At 45.9% G+C, this 20,427-nt stretch overlaps 1 protein-coding gene across 3 annotated transcripts in view; it reads left to right on the forward strand.

Moving 5' to 3' along the window:
• DIAPH1 (diaphanous related formin 1) overlaps positions 1 to 20,427 on the forward strand; it is a 208,462-nt gene that overhangs the window by 39,972 nt on the left and 148,063 nt on the right. The window contains exons 2-6 of one of the 3 annotated variants that reach the window (XM_045026117.1): positions 9,724 to 9,750; positions 10,592 to 10,750; positions 11,958 to 12,059; positions 19,671 to 19,801; positions 20,155 to 20,241. In XM_045026117.1, the coding sequence (XP_044882052.1) occupies positions 9,724 to 9,750; positions 10,592 to 10,750; positions 11,958 to 12,059; positions 19,671 to 19,801; positions 20,155 to 20,241 (506 nt within the window). Of the gene's footprint in view, positions 1 to 9,723; positions 9,751 to 10,591; positions 10,751 to 11,957; positions 12,060 to 19,129; positions 19,256 to 19,670; positions 19,802 to 20,154; positions 20,242 to 20,427 lie in introns of those variants that run through there. The other 2 variants (XM_045026118.1, XM_045026119.1) reach the window with 2 other exon arrangements.

A 20,427-nucleotide genomic window follows, 5' to 3' on the forward strand; every position in this document is an offset into this window, starting at 1 on the left:
TTAACAGCAAAAATGGTTTTAAATAAATAAATAATATATAGAGGTGAGAAATAACAGACTCTTGTGTACACAGAGTCAATCCCTTACCTCTCTCTAAAAGTTTCAAAAAGTTCAATGAATAGAAGATTGTTGGGGACGGAATAGATCTGGACAAAGAGAAGAAGTCTGGAGATAAATATGAGAAGGGAGGGACAGGCAGTAGAAACAAAAGTGAAACTGTTTGAGCAGCATATTTCAGAAGTCTTGAGGTCTTTCCGAGTGTAGCCTTCATTGATTTGCGATCTACCATACCATTCTCTCACTAGAAGGGAAAACCTATAATGGCAGCAGGCCGTAAAAGAGACCCAGTTTGGGAATGTTTAATGAAGTTCCTCTACCGGTGGGTAAGACAGGCATGCGTGCAAAATGCAAACAGTGCAACAAAGAAATGCAAGGCCTGGTTGCCTGAAGGAAATAACATCATGAGAAGTGTCCTTCTCAGGAGGAAGCTGCGTTGAAGATGATGAAAGGAACATGTCTGAACATGCAGGATCTTCAGGTTGGTAACAACCAACAAGAATGCACTTTTATGTAGAAATCCATGATTAAATCAAGTCTTCCTGAGACTAGCAGAGTTAAGATGTTTACTCCTGGGGGAATTCTGTGGCACTGCATAGGTACAGAATTTGTCCCCCATAGATTTCTTTGCTTCCCTGCAGAAAAATGACTTTCTGATGGGGAAGCAAAGGGAAGCTGAAAGAGCGGTCATGCGACCCTCTCTAGCCGTATATTTTGGGTGCCCAGGGCAGCCAGCCAAGAGAGAAATCACTGTGGGGCAGGAGGCAGGACTGGGGAAGACCCGGCTGGTGGCTCCTACCCTGTGCTGGGCTCAGCTGCTAGTCCCTACTGGGCTGGGAAGGACGGGACTTCCTCTTCCCCTGCACAGCATCCAGGGCCAGGTCAGACCCACCCCCAGATTTCTCCTTCGGCTGCTGGAAGCTCTGCAAACACCTTCCCTTCCTCCCCCCCCCACTTCCTGCACCCATTGCTCCTCAGCTGCATGGGGAGGGATCCCTGTACAGGGAGCTGCACCCCCAGCTGCCCAACCCCGTGCATCCAAACCCTGTCAGACGCAGACCCTCCCGCCGAGCCTCACCCCCCCACACACTCAAAACCCCCCAGATGAGCCCCACTCCCTCTGCACCTGGACCATAATAATGAGCCACCTGCACCCGGATCCCAACCCCACCAAGCCCCAACCAGCTGCACCTGGATCCCCACCCCACTGAGCCCCACTCCCCCAGCATCTGGACCCCTCACTGAGTACCCCACACCCAGACCCCCTGCCAAGTTCTATTCCTCCTCAGACTCCTCCCCCCTCCCCCGCCGCTGAGCCCCAGCACCTTCACCTGGACCCCTTTGCAGAGTCCTATTGCTATTGTACCCAGAACACCCCGTGCATCCAGATCCCCCCACACCCAGATCCCCCACTGAGCTTCCCACACCCAGATTGCCCCATAGAGAACCCTCTCAACCCACCCCTGGATCCCCCCACACTAAGCCCCTCCATACTTGGATCCTGCTTTGCTGATCCTGCCTGCCCACACCAGGTGCACCTGGCACCGAGGGGCAGAGCCCTGGAATGTTTCTTGAGCAGGCCCCGTCCTTGTGCTGTGTCAGGGTTGGGTGCAGCCCCATCGCTGAATCCGTGTCCCAGGGGGAGCTGCACAGTGAACCTCTGTGCAGCCAGTGACCTGTGCTCTCCAGTGCCATGCTGGAGCCTCCACATTTATTTGACAAATAAAATTTGCAGAATTTTGCATAATTTAAAAATATTGTGCACATAATTTTTATTTTTTGGTGCAGAATTTTTAATTTTTTGGCACAGAATGACCTTGGGAGAAGATGTTGGCCATATAACAGTATATGGCCACTATGTAGAAGCGAGATGCTTATTGCCTGCCTGCCTGGTTTAGAAGGAGGAGCAGAAAATGTTTTACTGTCTGTTCCTGTATTGTGTTCAGCGCTGGAACATGTTTGTTTTGCATTTCCACTTCCCTTTGCTTCTCTCCTATCTGGTCTTTGTTTGCTCCATATGCTCCACCAGTTGAAAATTTGAAGGCTTCCAAGAGCTGCTGGAAGCAGCGGCCAGTAAGTCCCTTGGCCCGCGCCGCTTCCAGCAGCTCCCATTGGCCCGGAGCAGTGATCCGCGGCCAGTGGGAGCTGTGATCGGCCGGACCTGCAGACAGGACAGGTAAACACACCGGCCCAGCCCGCCAGGGCCTTCCCTACACAAGCAGCGACCCCTGTTTGAGAAACCCTGGTTTCATTACTGGTGCCGTCTGTAGTCGGGACTGTGGCAGAACTCTAGGGGTTGCTTCCCATGCCCTGTATGTGGGGGTCTGTTGGGCTCCCCATAGGTTCCGAGTGTGGGAACTCAGTCTGTGCCTACCGAAGAGAAGGGATGTATGTTTACTGGGTGGGCCACTTGTTGATTTAGTGTGGGCCAAGTGTGTGTTATGGGCTTACTCTTTCTTTGAGGAGGTGGAAATCTCCCCTGAATGGCACTCTGTTCTCTAATTGGATAATGCCCAGAGGCCTGGGAGCTGGAGCAGCTGCTCTACTGCTATATGCCCTTGGCAGCCTCTTCATGGTCCGCTTCAAGATAAGAAGGCCACTGTTCTTAGGTCTGTAAGCCCCTGGAGCTTTGGGATTGAAGCTGTCTGAGTTGTTTTCAGGGGTTATGGCACAGTTGTGGTGGATGTCTGGCCCTTGCTATGGGAATGCATCTTTGGCTATGGACATACCTACACTATGAGGGCTATAGCTGTGCTGCTGTATGCTGTAGTGTAGATGTTTCCTATAGCGACAGAAGGGGGTTTTCCATTGCTGTCGTTAATCCACTTCCCCAAGTGGCAGTAGCTAGGTTGATGGAAGAATTCTTCCATTGACCTAGCTATATCTACACCAGGTTTAGGTGGCTTAACCATGGCACTCGGGAGTATGAATTTTTCACAACCCATAGTAATGTAGCTAGGTCGATCTAACTTTTAAGTGGAAACCAGGCCTATGTCAATAACTTTGTGAAACCAGGGGCATAGCTCTGACCAGCACAGCTTCTTGTATGGGACTGATGAGCTGCATAGCATTTGGGGTTGGCTTTATTGCTTCCTTCTCTGCTTTTTTTTTTTTGGTAAGAAGAACGTTTTTACTAGGTCCCCACATAATGGGAGGTTTTTAGGGATTGGAGTGGAGGGAAGGAACTAGAAGGGGCAGGGAATAGATTAGTATGAGTGGAGAGAAGAGGGATGGAAAGGGACGTGTCACCTAGAGCAGATTCTAGCTGTGATCTGCCTTCTTGTGCAACCATTAACATTGACTTCTAAATGATGTGATATAATATTGAGTGGAAAAAAAGCAAAGTCCAGCTAAAATGAGCTAAGGATTTGGATGGATTTATGCTGTGTGAATTGTTTCAGTAGGAAATCCCACCTACTCTTTGGTCATGAGTGCTCTGATAATGTTTATGAATGGCATGCCACTCATCTGTAGTGTGGATAGGAGATTCCATAAGAGGAGGAATGGCCAATGATATAGCTATATAGCTATTGGTTTAGATTTAAGGACACAAGAATGACCATATTGAGTCATACCAATGGTCCATCTAGCCAAGCATGCTGTATTCTGACAGTGGCCAGTGCTGGATGACTCAGAGGGAGTGAACAAAACAGGGCAATTAATAGTCCCAGCTTCTAGCAGCCAGAAGTTTAGGGACATGTGGTTGCATCCCAGACCATCTTGGCTACTAGCCATTGATGGACCTATCCTCCGTGAACTTATCTAATTCTTTTTTGAACCCAGTTATGCTTTTGGCCTTCAACACATCCCCTGGCAATAAGTTCTTAACTTTTTATTTTATAGGGCACCTAAAGTATCTTGAACCCTTTATAGATACAAACAGGGACACTGTCCATCCCTGCAGAGCTTGCATGCAAGATAGACAAGTAAATGAGGGAAAAGAAGCAAGAGAAACTGGTGATCAGGCATATGTCATATTTCGTGATGATAGTCTCATTTCTCATCTGTTTTGTTATGGTTGAGAGTACTAGGCTTTACAAGCCTCATAGGATATGCCTATTCTGTAATTAGACACCTGCATTTGGCCTGTGGTAGCTGACTTGGGCTTGCAGGGCTTGGGCTAAGGGGCTGTTTAATTGTGGTGTAGACATTCTGGCTCTAGGACTCTCTCACCTCACAGGATCCTAAAGCCTGGGCTCAAACCCAAACCTGAAAGTCTACACTTCAATTAAACAGACCCTTAATCTGAGCCCATGAGCCTGAGTCAGTTGGCATGGGCCTGCTGTGGGTTTTTAATTGCATTCTAGACATACTCATAGAAGAGCATTCATAGGAGGAACCTGCAAGAGGAGGGGGTCAGGCAGGGATCTGCTACTTACTTTTTTCTTGGATATGAAGAGCCAGAGAGTCGCAGCTGGGGGCATGAGCTACTGTTCACCTCAGCCAGCTAACAAGCGTTAAAATTACAATTCCTAGTTATAGACAGAGACGTAGAAAGGGACAGGGACATAGAAAGTAGAGCTAGAAAGAGCCCTACAAGCCAGTACATGATTGTTCCCTGCAGTGTGTTCTCCAGGGCTTTGTTCCATGCAGTGTATAACAACCTAATAAATTCACCATTGGGACACTTCCTGATATTCTGCCTCTATGGTCTTTTTCATGATTAAGGGGTTAAGCCTTGAAGAATGAGTTTTAATATCCTTTCCCACATTTTTTATTGTTAGTAACAACTCTGGATATTCTTCATACCATATTTAATAACAAAGAAGCTGGAAGGGATATTAAACCTAATGCTTCAAGGTTTAAGGCAATCTCTAATTATTCGAGATCAAGATAAGACCTAATGTGGGGGACAAATAACCCTGTCATAGGCAGATATGAAGTACTTATACCTTTCTCTGAGCCAGCTGGTGATGGCCGCTGTCAGAGAAGGTACTGGACTAGATGGACCTCAGGTCTGATTTAATCTGGCAGTTCTTATACTCATCATCTCTTGATTCCTAACTATACTTCCTAGTTCCCTGCTTAGTAGTACCTTGGTACCTGTCCTTAAAATGCTTCCTAGACTAGAGTATTATCCTGTTCTGTGCCCCTAAATCAATCCTTTATTAGCCACCCTTTATATATTTAGCTTTCTTTCCATCAGCCAGTCCTACCACCTCACCAGGTCACTTTTGTTGCTCTCCTTTGAACTATCTCCAGTTTCTTTACCATTATTTTTAAACCCTGGCTGCGAATAAAGTGTTTCCTTTTGACAGATACCCAGACATTCCCCTGTAAATTGTGAGCTGTTTGTGAGGTCTGAGTAGTGTTTCTGTGGAATAAACAGGAAAGATTTGAGCATTACCTCTGTCAGAAGTTCATTTCATAATTGTTCTGGAGCTGCTGATTCTCCACCAGATCCGTCCTATGAGAATTTTCCTCTGTGCTGAGTTACAAGGAAAAGATCTCCAGTGAGGGAGAGGAGACCAAGTGGAGAGCCAGTAGTATGCTGTGGATAAGAACTGGAGAAATAAATGTGCAGATGTTGCACAGTAAAGCAGGGATCTCAAACTCAAATCACCATGAGGGCCACATGGGTAATATAGTATGCTATTAAAAGTCACTGTATTCACTTTTTAAAAACTGTAATGCAAAGAGGGGTTTTAATAAAATATCAACACCTGTAACTATTCCTTATGTGGGCAGTAACACTGATGATGATCTACACTAACAGTCTATCAACATAGCTGTAATGGCAGGAACTTTTTAAAGTAACTATTCATACAAAATACATTACCATTTTTAACAAATATTCTTCCCAACTACTCACAGCAAAGAATCATACATGCTGAACTTCATACCTCAGCCTGCTCGTCTAGTCCATAAGGCCCCCCTAGCTCCGCCTCTTCCCACCCCTTCCCTGCCCCCATTCCAACCCCTTCGCCAAAGTCCCTGCCCCAACTCCGCCCTCTCACTGCCCTATTCCAACCCCTTCCCCAAATCCCCACTCCAGCTCTGCCTCTTCTCCACCTCCTCCCCTGAGGGCGCTGCATCCCTGCTCCTCCCCCCTTCCTCTTAAAAAGTCTTAAGTGCCACCAAACAGCTGTTTGGTGGTGGGAAGCGCTGGGAGGTAGGTGGAGGAGTGGGAACATGGCCCTCTCGGGTGGGGTGGGGGCATGGGGTGAGAGGAGCTTGGCTGCCGGTGGAGTTGGCGCCTATAGCGGGCCACAGGAAATAACTCCATGGGCCGCGTGTTTGAGACCCCTGCAGTAAAGCATAGTTCAAAGTGACTGAAAGTGGCCCCAGGAAGCTATCCCTTTGGTTCCTGAAACTCTCAATACACCAACATGGACTTCAGGCAATTAACTGAAGAATAGGAATTAGGACTTCAACAGTGGACTCTGGACAGAAAAGTGCTCCAGACAATCACAGACCCCAGTCAGACTGGAGTGTTGTGCAACATCAGTATTTTCTGTGTGCCTCCAAGGTTAGAACCCTTGGAGACATAGCAACCTGTATGTACAAGGAAGCAGCAGGGAGGTGATGATTAACAGATAATGCTCATAATTAGTCCATTATTAACCATCCTTATGGTGCTTAATGGCAGACACACATTGCCCAGCGCCCTGAGACGTCTACAGCCTTCTTTCTCTGCCATAGGAACCCCCTTGCCACATCCCTACTGGCATCCCATCAGACTTGCTCTCGGCAGGTACAACAGGAGAGATTGCCTCTTGTTTGTCAGGATGTACTCACAGCAGAAAATGCCTCTGCAAGCCTATCCTAACTTTCCTCTCCATCTCCAAAACATCTGTTCTAGGATGAGTAATGGGTACATTGAATTCTTGCAGAGGGTTGTCAGAGCCAGCCAAAAGGGGTTGGTTTTGGGACGCAGGAGAAATTGGAGCCAGGAGGGAAGCAGGAAGGGGCCGTGCATATTCTCCTTGCTCTGCCATTGGAACTCCCCCAGGGTGAGGGAGTTAGGAATATTGGTAACTAGTAACTGGTACTGGGGTGGTATGTACTCTGTTGCACAATGGAAGCAAATTCCACACTGCACCGTCTACATTTCACAACAATATTTATTCTGTCACCACAAAACATCCTTCATCATCACCCCCACACAAACACACAGCTGTGGCTCAGAGTTGAAAATAGTCATTGATGTAAAACTATCTGATTATTTTCAGCAGAGGTTATTTTTGAGGTTGAGCTTTTTGCTATACTCTTCAAGTGTCCAGATCCATTTCCTGGGCCTCAACTGCATAATGTTGTCCAGGTGGCCTGACTTAGAGCTTCCTTCTTCCACCCCAATGTGTGATGAAGAAGTGGGGAGTTTGTAATGAGCTTCAGCAGCTCACTTCCCTGGGTCTGTTCTGCAGTTGGCCCAGTGTACCAGTTTACATGCATGGGTCCCTCTGTTCCTTGACCAAGCTGGATTCCAGCTATGGCTCCAGGGAACAGAAAAGCAGGGAGCGTGCCCTGTAATTTAGTTAACTCACTCTTGTGGGGAAACAGCTGGAGAGCAAGAGGTGGCTCCAGGCAGGTCCTGGGAGGGCAGAGAGAGAGAGAATGCAAAATATCAGGTGCCTGGCTGCAGGACAAGGAGGAAATTCCTTGGCAAACACACTTAATCATCTTGTGAAAATGCCAAATAACACAGCCACAGAATCAAAGTCCATGGTGCCCTGACTGAGATGAAGGGTTGTAGTTCACACCTCTTAACGTTACTTTTCTCAGGCTCTCTGCAGACATTTGAGTTGGTTAAATTAAGTTAATGTTTTCAAGGTTATTTCTACAACCATAAGGACTAGTAGAAATTTTTTTAAATGAAAGCTGATGTTCTGGAGTACAATTGAACAGCAAAGGATGAATTTCACAGCTGCAGAATTTCGAAGTACATTGAGCCTTTTAGGTACCATGAGCCAGTGGTGTCAAAGGAGCTTTTGTCTTGGTTCTCTTAGCGTCATGTGATCTTTGGATAACTTTTGGAGATGGGAAGGAAGGGAACTCTTGTGTGTAGCATGGGCCATCCCAAAGTCCTATTAAGGGTTTAAACTATGTGATAGGTTGGAGTTGGTTCATCTTTATGGCAGCATCTTAAATTGTGGTGCACTGAACTCACAGGGTATACTGCCCCAATTCTGTGTTTGATGCCGTAAACAAGGGATGGCTATTGGAAAGAAGCCATAGTCCATGTTCTCTGTGATGCTCTTAACATCTGTCTCCAGGAGGCCTGATCTGCATTGAAGAAGTGAGGTTTTTTTTACACACGAAAGCTTATGCCCAAATAATTCTGTTAGTCTTTAAGGTGCCATCAGACTCCATGTTGTTTTTGTGGATACAGACTAATACGGCTACCCCCAATAATTGTGGTGTTACTCTCTCTCTCTCTCTCTCTCTCTCTCATTAGATCTGCTGCTTGTTAGTCCCATATGTTGATTCTTTCTGCCCTCTGCTGGAGTTTCTGGTTTATGACAAATCAAAAAGCTTCAGTAGTGGAAATTACAGCCATATGGATTCTGCATGCAGATAAAAAAAACAACTAGGGAACAAGAGTAATGAACTTTGCATTTCAGACGCAGTCACTCCCTCAGTTAAGATGGGTAAAGATGAGAACCTGTCATGGAGTGTCCTTCAAATCCTGCAGGGGATTTGCATTACAGGTGGCCTGCCCTTATGGAATACATTGTGATCCATTCTTTATATGTGCTAAACACCCCTGATGATCCACAGAGGAAGGGTCATAGGTAATTCAGGTAGTTAGTTTCAACCATTTGTGTGTCTGTGTAGAGTGGCAGGGAGGGAGAGAGGGAAGTTGATATCTCTTTAACATTCCTAATAATTTGAAAGGAAACTGTCCCAGCTTCTGAAGTCATCACCTGTATATTCTGGGAAGCACATATCCAAAACCAGGGTTCCACCTGAAATGGAACATTTGAGGTCTAATGGGCCCTTTAAGAGGACAGATCCCCTTCTGACAAAGCTGAAGGGATGGAAAGACCTGTGGTTGTCAGTGATGTGATTGAATTGAAAGGGCCCAATTTTCCTTTGCCTAGTCCATTCCTCTTATGTGCAATGCCAAGTCTAAAACAAACCGTCTTGGCTGTTGAGGTTGGGAGCAAGGGCTGCAATATAGCAGGATTAGTTATGCTCTCACCAGGTGGAGGAACATAGTTGCATGGTAGGACCAGCTTTGTTGTCCCAAGTGGGAGATAAGGCCATACCTCTGCCTTCCGTAGTAAGGAAAGAGGGCATTATATGTTGGAACAGATTGTCCTCTTCTGGGTGGGGACATGTGATGGATTTGGTTTTGCTTTCCTCAAAAGGAATTCTTGAGGTCTTGAGTCACTATGCATCACTAGAAAAGGTCTGAGTATGAGGAAAGAGAAGGAAGGTTGTGCTTTGTGCAGTAATTGCTTCCCGCTGCTCATGATCTCATCTCTCAAATCTGTAGAACTGATGTATGTCTGCATTGGTGGGTTAAATCTTTCCCCAGTAGTAGTGTGCAGGATATGGGAATTTGGCATCATTGTGTTCAGTTCACTCTGAACAGGAATGAAACAAGCTGGGTTATCACTATCCATTTTTTCTTCTCACCCTCACACTCTCCTCTGTGTTAGGGGGTGTGCCTTGTATCACTGATTTGTTTCTCCTCTTCTCCCTCCTCTTTCTGTCCCACAGACTTTGAAGCGGCTCATGGCAGATGAGGTAAGGATGGTGGTTTTCTTCGGCATGTGCTTGCTGTAACTTTCCTGTGCCTGGCTGTTTCCGGCACCATGCACACAGTGTTCTTCTGCCTGCTCTATTCTAGTCTTACTGTTTGGAGGCTCCAGCCCTTGCTATCACATGTCTACTCCATGTGCGTTGTCTCTCTCATAAGGCATTTGCTTCTCTAGGATTCTCTAACTCTGTTTCTTCAGACTCTACACGCTTTGCTGACTCCTTCCTCATAAGTACTGGTTTACTTGGCAATCTGAACACTGGCATTTTCCAGAAGGTTGGCTTTGCAACACTGCTGACTGCATGGATAGACCCTGTCTGTTGGCCCCCAGGTTTTTGGTGTTTTAGATTTCCCTGGACAGGCATTGAATTCACATGGGAGTTGGCATTAGCAGTACCAGCAGATTTCTACTTATCCTCTGCCGGTGATGGTGCATGCACACTGACTAACCTTGCAACATGTGAATTGTCAGCCACATTCAGCGAAGGTGCCCAAGGGATACAGGAGCCCTTATCTACCACTTGGAGGGTCTACAGAGAATTTTGTCTCTGGTCTGTGAAGTTTCAAAAGCTTCCCTATTAATGCACACCTGGTAGGTCCACAGATCACAAGTTATGGCCTCTTGGTGTCAGAACTACCCCCAAACCGGTGTGCTTTCTCTATCCATTGCCAGCAGTGCAAGTGTGGGAATGCCAAATATAGGAATGCAATTAGGGTAGTATGCCTGGCATTAGTTTTGAGACAGCACGTGTGGTTGAGGGTGATCACTGGAGTTGAGAGATGTGAAGTGAGGTTGTGCTGAGTTTGATTTCTGTTTCTCTTACTCAGCTGGAGCGATTCACCAGCATGCGGATAAAAAAAGAGAAGGAAAAATCCAATGTGGCTCATAGGAATTCGTCTGCTTCCTATATGGATGTTCCTAGTGCAGGCCAGATGCTGCAGGAAATCACAGATCAGGAAGTGCTGGTCCTCTTTGAACAGATGCTGGTAAGTTAATGACCCCAGTACAAATACCCTTCCTTCCTTCACTCTTTGGATACTGTGTGCTCTCTGGGTCTTTATCTCTCATTTTCCAGGTCGAGAGGTGAAGACAGTAGTGCTTCCCAGTATCCTAGATGCCTAGTGTTACCTCATAACCATGATGCTTTATGTCAGCCCACACCTCCTACCTCCATCACCATGGTAGAGCCTGTTCTGTTTCCCCACAACTCTCCAATGAAGGGTTGTCTGCTTTGATTCCTTACCCTGTCGTTTCTCACAGATAGTATAAGACAATGGTTCTCAGGGTTTTCCTGTGTAGACCTCGTCCTTCTAGCCTTTCAATCCCAGTCCTTCCCCCGCAACAGTTTTAGTACTTGTCTATAGGAACAATAGTAGGACAGGATTAAGGAGAGAAGATGAAAATAATCTTGCTTTAATATTTTGGGTCTGCTATATGGTTATGTCCCCATCTCTGGGCCCTCTTCTCTTGAGTTCTCGCCTCCTTGTTTGCTGCTACACAGATGTTCGTGTTATTGGCAAACTTTACAGCAGTTAAATTTACAACAAAGAAAAACCCAGCAAATATGAAACAGACAGGTAAGTCTTGAGAAGGGGGCTAACTTGTTCCATTGAATAAAACATCACTGGAAACCTTTAGAGCCCAGACTGGATAATAAGTAGCAGAGGGTATCACTGCTTGACAGTTCACAGCTGCTTAATCATTGTGACAGAAGCACCTCTGTAGACCAGAGAACTCCTGGGGTTAGTCAGTTGGCTCTTGGTTTAGTAAATTATATGCTGAGAGCTTCCACTGGGCTCCACAAACCCCTTTAGGAGTTGGGGGCTCCTCTCTGTCCCACTGGAATGTAGCATCCCCCTGGGATGGAGGTAACTTTCTCTAGCTCTCCTCAGATCACCATAATCCCCTTTAGGAGGTGTGTGCCGGGAGGGTTGTGTGTGTCTGCTCCTGTCCACTCCTTATCTCAGGGGTCTCCTCTGACATGGTTTAAACACAAATGGAGGCTATTCCCTCTGAGATTCTGATATGTGCTCACTGAACCACATTTCAGGCCTTGCTGTGGCAGGGCTGCAAGCTTCCTGTTGCCTTGAGCAGATTGTGTTCCAAGTAGCAAATGATGTTTCTGTGTGAGTGATGTTCCCAGCATAAGGGAATCTGTGTATGACTGAACATTTTCTTGCTTTTCTTCCACAGGTCGATATGAATCTGAATGAGGAGAAGCAGCAGCCTCTGAGGGAGAAGGACATAATAATCAAGAGGGAGATGGTGTCCCAGTATTTACATACCTCCAAAGCTGTGAGTACTCTTGCTCTGAGTACAGAAAGCTGCAGTGAGGGAGGTAGGGATATGGTGTTGTATAGCAACACTGCAAAAAACTCCTCACATCTGAGGTTCTTAAGTGAAAATCTGACATGAAACACAAATCTCATGAACAATTTGAAAGAAATATACACTGGACAGTAAAAGCCCTAAAGACTGTGCACAAGTGATGCACACGCCCCATTCCAATAACTTCTTAGTTCATTTTTACTTGCAAATTTAAGTTTTCCAATGAACTCTCAGGGAAGTGTTTGAGGAGGCATAACTTAGCCCAATGCTGAGTTTTCATAAACCTTCTTCTCATAAATTTGTCATATTGTATGATTTATTTTCATAACTATATTTTAATATACCAGAATGGACAAAGATTTTCTGTGGCTAAGTATTAAAAGATTACAGTAACCTTATTTTTTAAATGATTAGTTTAAAATAAAATATCCAGTTTCTGATGGTGTTCCTTTATTTCAGGACATAGCATTGACTGTTTAAAAACATTCTTTTAAAAAGTGTGTTTAAGGTTTTCTTCTGCTCCTCTGTTGAAGTTTATAAAGGGCTCCTCAGCAAGGGAGAAACTAGATAATGTCAAATTGACAAAGTAAACAAAATGGGGGGAAATGGTTTTTGTTTTGTTTTTTGGTAATTTCTTTCATTTATAGTACATTTTATAACTGGTTGAAAATGCGAAGTGTGTTGTGAAAAACCTTCACAAATTTCTGCAATTTTTTTTTCAGTTTTTGAAACCTAAAATACATTTTTTGGGGGAAGGATCTCTCTTTTTTTTTTTTTTCAATGGCAAAAAGGGATGAGGGGCAGGGGGGACAAACAGTCAGTTTCTCAATTTTCCTTTTTTGCTGAAAACTCAAAACTTTGAAAAAAACAAATTTTCTGCAAAGTTTGTTTTTAAAAAAGGTAATTTTGCATTTTAATTTTTTTCAATAAAAAATGGCCTTGTTTAGAAACAAAACGTTTTGTTTTAGTATACATGCATGTTATAAATAACTATATTAAGTACTAAAGTTCTGCAAAGATGTTTCAAGCTGACATTGCCCCTTTAGGGGGAGAGAGCCTCTCTTTAACCAAAGCTGTAAATAAACTTCCAGTATAAGCTCGATTTTTGGCCTCCACTTCCAAAAAAGATCTTTTCCACTTGAAACTTTAAAAGTCTGATGTTTGGCTAAAGGAAACTCTTCTATACTTTAAAAAAAGCAAAATGTGTGGTGAATCTGCCAAGTCATTCTGAGACATAGGGCTTAGAAAATATGTAGCTGGTATTACACTTCTTAAAAATGCTACTCCTGCTCTTCTTTCAAGCGCTCTCTTTGAATGGTTTGCACCACAAACTTCACATTTGAGTCCTAATGAGATCTAGTGCATAGAACAATATTGGACAAAGTTGTGTGCACATATCGGAAGTTATTTACAAAGAATTTCTGAATCTTTGGACACACCATCAGGTCCTCATGGAGTTTTAAACTTCTCCAAGTGTCTGGTGGAGATCTCCACTTGCATTTAAAAAAAAATGCCAGTCCTATCCCTTGCTTAAAGGCTTCTAAATGTAAACTCATCGTGAGGGTAGTCTTACCAAAGTGATTTTCCCAACCAAAACCAAAACAAAAGCCCAGTCTCTAGTGTCCTGCTCCAGCTGCGCTTTGTGTCACCCCTACCAAGACCAGCTTCCAGAGCTCCATCTTTATTTCTGAGCATCCTCTCCTTTTCTTTCCTTCCCCCACCAGGAGGCAGGCAGCAATAGTTAGATTCTTCACCACATGCACACTCCACTAAGCTACATAGTGACTACAGTGGGAGCTGCTGGTGCTCAGTACCTCTGAAAATCAGGCCACTATTATTTAACTGCATAAAGATGGGTTTAGGTGCCTAGGTTTAGACACCAGAGTTTTAAACTGTTGGCTTTAGACAGAAAACATGCCTCTTACTCATGCTGCTTGAAGGGGCTGGTGTGGTAGAATGGGTATTTCTCTGCCTCTGTGCCCATGAGTCCAAGGTACTAAGCCACATCCTACCTTGACTTGACCAGTCAATGAGTCTAGAAGATCTGTCGGAATGTAGATGATTTTTTGGCCAGCTGAGTGTCCCAGTGCAGTGGAGTTGGTAACTCCATCAGCAGAGATGCTTGGGTTCAAGGAAGTTACAGACTCCAGCTCTATCTGCTGTACTCAATTTAAGGACATTGAGTTTTGCTGAGAGATTATTTCATTCAAATACTATGTTGTATTTTTTTTCATTGAATAGAATGCATTATCCTTACACTTCACATAGAACATAATTATGGCAAAATATAATATGTAGGAAGAATGTATATAATTTAAAGAGTGTTTTCAAATATAAGTGTTTTAAAATACTTTCCTTTTTAAAACCTAAGGTAACACCGTCATGCAAACATTTCAGATACTGTTAAATTCTAAACAGAAATAATTTACATCACAATTAGAATGATGTAGTTCAAGTCTTTGCCTGGGTGCATCCCACTTGTGTTGTGCATGGACCTCATGTGCAAGATTGGAATATTTTGCTAGGTTGGGGCCGGGGGAAGGGGTGCCTGTTCCCCGGCTGTGGCAGGTCGGGGGCTGGGCTAGGTTCAGGCTGGGGGAGGGGCACCTCTCCTCTAGCCATGGCAGGTCCAATGGGCTGGGTTCCCTGAGTGCCTGCCTGCATGGTGCTTAATAAGCTGCTGCACAGCTTACAGGCAATTTAGAGTACCACTTTCATCATGGGAGTTGCCCCTCCTCTCCTTCTGCTGGGCCAGCACAGCCAGCTCCCACACTTAATCAGCTGAGTTCTAGACCCCAGCTTTTGAAAGGCAGAGCTCGGAAAGCCCCTCCCGCAGCAGGCTGGGGTTTCCCTCCTATGTATGGGCAGGGGGGAAACTCCCGACATTGAGAAAAGGCTTTTTCCTGGCCCTGTGTATCAAAGCCAGGTACAGCCTGCAGCCCCCCTTGCCCTGCAGGCAGAAGTCATTTGTGTGGAATCCCTTTCCGCTCTGGGAATGGGGAAGTAATGAACGGTAATTCCTCCTCGCCCCATTGTGGGGTGTGTGTGTCTTTGTGTGTGTCTTTCACCTCACCCCCTACTGCCCTGGGGGGTAAGGTTGAGTTCCTTCACTCCTCCCACTTTTCTCCACTGCCCTATGCAGGAGGCATTGATAGGGAATGGCATTTCAGTATTACCCCATCTGCAGTGGCAGGCAGTACAGTCTCTGCTCTGTCAGCTGTTTGAAGCAGTGCTACCTTGATTGCGCAGGCTCCAGCAGTACTTCCCCTGCCTGACTCTCTGCCCTTCATCTGGGCTTCTCCTCCTGCCATGACTGCTGTTGCTTCTCCTAACCAGGAGTAAGGGGGAAGTGTTTGCCAGAAGCTGGGAATGGGCGATGGGATGGATCACTTGGTGATTACCTGTTCTGTTCATTCCCTCTGAGGCACCTGGCATTGGCCACTGTTGGAAGACAGAATACTGGGCTAGATGGACCTTTGGTCTGACCCAGTATGGCCACTCTTATGTTCTATGTTCATCTACCTCATATCTTCCCTCTTCTGATTAAGGGCTTCCTGCCAGAGAGCAGCAGGGTCAGAAGCAATAGCAGGGCCCACAAAAAGTTTAGGGGGTTGCTGATTGACTTTTGGGGAAGGGGAGGCAGTAGCAATCAATTTTTTGGGGGGAAGTGAAGTTTTGTGCAGCTTCATGTGTGTCATTCCTTCACCAGTTAGGTGCCTGACTAGCCCACTGGAATGAGAGAGAGAGAACATGAGGAAGTGACAAGCCACAGGCATTACTGGGAGGGTTGGAGGGCAGTCCTTGGTTACAGTCCTCTGGGATTCCTCAAGAGGTTCAATCCAGCTTTGAAGGGCCAGACTCATTTAGCTTACATATTTCAAACGACTGTAAGGCTACTCTGAGGTCCCTGGGTATCTATACATTTACTACCAGGAGAAATCTCTTTAGATAGCAGAGCCAGTTCTGACAGGGAACTTCCTTTTTTTCAACAACATAGAACTACTAACTGCTGTAAGAGGAAGTCTCACATCTCCTGCAAGAGAGCCGCCCCCTCTTCTCCTACCACCTACCTGACATTATCTTCCAAACTGCAGGTTTGACGTTCATGTCAAGAGCCATGCACTGATGCCACCAGAGCTTCCTCTTCTCACCCCTATTTTGGGTTGCTGTCTTTCCCAATCTTCTCAATAACTTCAGACCAATAAGTATTGTAAATTATTACCAAAGGTCAGTCTATATAATTCCAGTCCTTGGCCAATCTTCCACCCCCCTCCCTCTTCAGTAACCCATCTCATGAAACAACTGAGGGAGGAAGGTGGATTCCTTCATCTAGGAGCCATAGAAGATGTACCTCAGGAGTTCAAGGAAAAGCTTTTCTAGTCCTGCTGTGGAATGCATCCTATACTGGACCTGAGGCAACTAAAGAAATTCACACACTGTGCATCAAGGATTGGATAGAATCACAAGCTGAGAGCGGTTCTGTTTACTTTCTTCTTGTAAATACTAACCTTTGAGGAAAAGACCTTGACCTTAACTCTGATTCCTTATGTGAATCCTCCTTTCACCTATCTTCAGATATCCTCTTGCACCCAACCTACTCATTAATGTTTCTAATATAAGCCTCCCCTGCCATACTGCAAAGATGTGCCGAAGTAGAGCTATTGACATTATGCGTGCTCTGGCAGATCAAAGCAAGTTCAATATAACACGATAAGATTTTTTGGCTCCTGAGGAAAGCGTTATATCGAGGTAGAGGTGTATATTTTTATAAAACCATACAGACTGCACAACATCACAAGCTGAAATTAGGGCTCGTCTTTAATTGATCCTGATCTCAGGTGAGTAACCATCTCTGGGTCCTGCTCAAATGGCCACTGCTCCTGGACACCCAGACAGCATTAATAATAGAAATGCCTGTTCCTTTTTAGCTGATTCAGAAGCTTCTACTCTTTTGGTCAGATGTGAACCCAGGCACAATAATCAATTTATTCACAAGGGTGAATGATGGCAACTTTTGGCCTTAGAATGTGTGAATGGCCTCCAGGCTCAATTACAGCAACACTTTTTACTTAGTGATGGCACTAAAGGGTGTATACAAACTCCCATTCATTGAAACTGCAGCAGCCCACAAGACAGACAGAGGGCACCTCATACCAGTGTATGACTGCCTTTCTGATCCAAGGAATTGGATCCTAATCTCAAAGATCTTAGTGCTGGGCCCTCAAGACTCCCCCTCTCCTGGCCTCCCTGTGACTCAGCATAGCAGCTGTGATCATCTAGCACTAGTGGCTAATGTAGTTCAGGGCAAAACTCTCAGGAGCCTGGGCAAGGTATTCTCCGAGGAGGGCATTGATCTATAGAACTTTTATCAGAAGCAGTAGATGTGAGCCCAAATTGCACAACCCTTAGGACAAAATCTAAGATCACACTTCTAGCACAGGTTTCCTCTGAGACTGACAGTGAAATAGCAACATTTCCCTGGCAATCGGAATAGCAGATAACCCTTCCATCACCTCAAAAAATAAACCAAAAAAGAGCATAAAACCTAAACTGAGAGAGAAGAGTGGGCCCTGTAGATATAGAGTTCTGTTTCTCTTAAGAGTAGGGCCCTACCAAATTCACAGCCATGAAAAACGCGTCACGGACTGTGAAATTTGGTCTTTTATGTGCTTTTCTCCTAGATTTCAAGGGAGAGACCAGTGTTTCTCAAATTGGGGGTCCTTACCCAAAAGGGAGTTGCAGGGGGGTCACAGGGTTATTTTAAGGGGGTGACGGTATTGCCACCCTTACTTCTTCACTGCCTTAGAGCTGGGCAGCTGGAGAGTGGTGGCTGTTGGCTGGGTGCCCAGCTCTGAACACAGCGCCCTGCCGCAGAAGTAAAGGTGGCAATACCATACCATGCCATCCTTACTTCTGCGCTGCTGCCTTCAGAGCTGGGTGGTCAGGGAGTGGCGGCTGGTGACCGAAGGCTCAGCTCTGAAGGCAGCAGTGCAGAAGGGTGGCAATACCATACCAGGCCACCCTTATATCTGCGCTGCGGCTGGTGGCAGCTCTGCCTTCAGAGCTGGGCTTCTGGCCAGCAGCCAATACACTCCGGCCCCCTCGCCTCTAAAGGCAAGCACCACCATTAGCAGCCGCACAGAAATAAGGTTAGCAGTGCCGCAACCCTTCCCCCCCGCAATAACCTTGCGACCCCCCCCCCCCCAAACACTCCTTTTTGGGTCGGGATCTAAGTTCCCTCTAAGCTGCACGGCCGCGCAGCAGCCTGTTAAGCACCATGCAGGTGCTTAGGGCTGTGGTGGGGAGAGATGCCTCTCCCCACCAGCCCCAGCCCAGACCTGCCATGGCTGGGGAAGAGGAGCCCCAATCCAGCCCTGGCCTGGACCTGCCTTGGCCAGGGGAGAGGCACACCTATCCCACGGCCCCAGCCCCAGAGCTGCCACAGTGAGGAGAGGCGTCTCTCCCGCTGTAGCCCCAGGGCAGCCAGCAACCCAAACCCCTCATCCCTGGCCCCACCCCAGAACCCTCAGCCAGAGCCCTCACCTCCACACATATACCCCGCACTCCAACCCTTGGCCCCAGCCTCACCCCAGAGCCCGCATCCCCCACCGGAGTCCTCACCCTCCCACACTCTGAACCCCTGAGCCCCACCCCCACCGTATGAATTTTGTTATGTGCACCAATATGGAGGTGATGCATCACTCCCATATTGGTGCACATAACAAAATTCATTCTGCACATGCATGGGAAAAATTAGAGGGAACACTGTTTAGGACCCCTACAATTACAACACTGTGAAATTTTAATTTAAATATGTGAAATCATAAAATTTACAATTTTTAAAATCCTATGACTCTGACCAAAATAGAGTGTGAATTTGGTAGGCACTACTTATGTATTCTGAAATACAGTGAAACATATGCACTGATGCACAAAGGGCCACTGACCCAAACACAGATCCTCCTCCACTTCATGTATCCATCAGCAGTTCCAAACATCAACATCTCCCCTTCTATCCATCTGTATATAGTCCAGAAACAGAACTGACTTGGGCACCATTCCTATAGGAGCTGGAGAGCCAAATCTGCCTCACTCACCAATTACTGATGGCCACCTCTCCCACTATAGTTACAGCCTCCTAATATGAATTGTACTGATTGCCTGTAAGCTTGATGGATGGAGGGCAGGGGAAAGGGGTCAGAAATGTAACTATGAAATACCTCTGAGCTTCAAACTTTTTTTTTTTAAATAACTCCAACATTCTAATTCAGTTGTGTGTCTATGTTCATTTGTGTATATTGAGAAAGCCAATTAAATATAACTGTTACGTTTACTTTGAACACTAAACTAAATTAGGTAGGTTTCAAGTTTTGAGGATGACTAAACTTTACAACTAATTTAGCAGTTAATGCTTCAGCTAGGCTAGCTTCACTCTGAAGCTCTTTGAAATGGAGGGCGCATGTATGTGTATGCCCACTCACACAACATAAAAATACCATTTTGAAAACCTATTTCTATGCCCTGGTGCTGCAACCACAGCTAGTTTACCTGATGGCCTGTTCTTTCTTCCCTGTGTAGGGCATGAGTCAGAAGGAGAGCTCCAAGTCAGCCATGATCTATATCCAGGAGCTGAAATCAAATCTCAGGGATGCCCAATTGCTTGGTTGTTTGGAGTCTCTGCGAGTGTCGCTCAACAACAACCCTGTCAGGTAAAGGGCTGGTTGGAGCAAAGGAGATCAGGCAGGGAGTTGAAGCTCTAAGCAAGGGGGTTAGGTGCTTACTTATCAGGGGCTGGGGATGGTGCATTGTGATTCAGGGGGCCTGGGACAAAGCAATTTCGGAGGCCCCTTCCATAAAAAAAAGTTGCAATAGTATAGAATACTATATTCTCATGGGGGGCCCCTGCAGGGCCTGAGGCCTGGGGAAAATTGCCCCACTTGCCCCACCCTCTGGGCAGCCCTGTTGTGATTGAGCAGAGAAGAGAGAGGGCAGGGGGTGGTTGAGGTTCTTGTGATGTTCAGTCCTTCTTCTATGTGCTGCTAATATGTCTGTTTTCTTACAGCTGGGTACAGAATTTTGGGGCTGAGGGCCTCAACTGCCTGCTGGACATATTAAAAAGGCTCCATGATGAGAAGGACGAGGCACCCAGGTGAGGGACAAATTGAATGGAAGCTATTTATAAAGCGCCCTAAGTGTGTCTGTTATGGTTCCAGGATTAGCTGCACATCTGTCCCCTGCCTGGTCTCTCTAAGTGTGTCCCTCAGGCATCAGACTTTGAGCTTTTTCCACAATTCTCCCGCTCTTAGACCAGGCCTTGGGCAACAGCATCCTGTGT

Source organism: Mauremys mutica, chromosome 8, assembly GCF_020497125.1.
Source record: "Mauremys mutica isolate MM-2020 ecotype Southern chromosome 8, ASM2049712v1, whole genome shotgun sequence".
Taxonomy (NCBI): Eukaryota; Metazoa; Chordata; order Testudines; family Geoemydidae; genus Mauremys; species Mauremys mutica.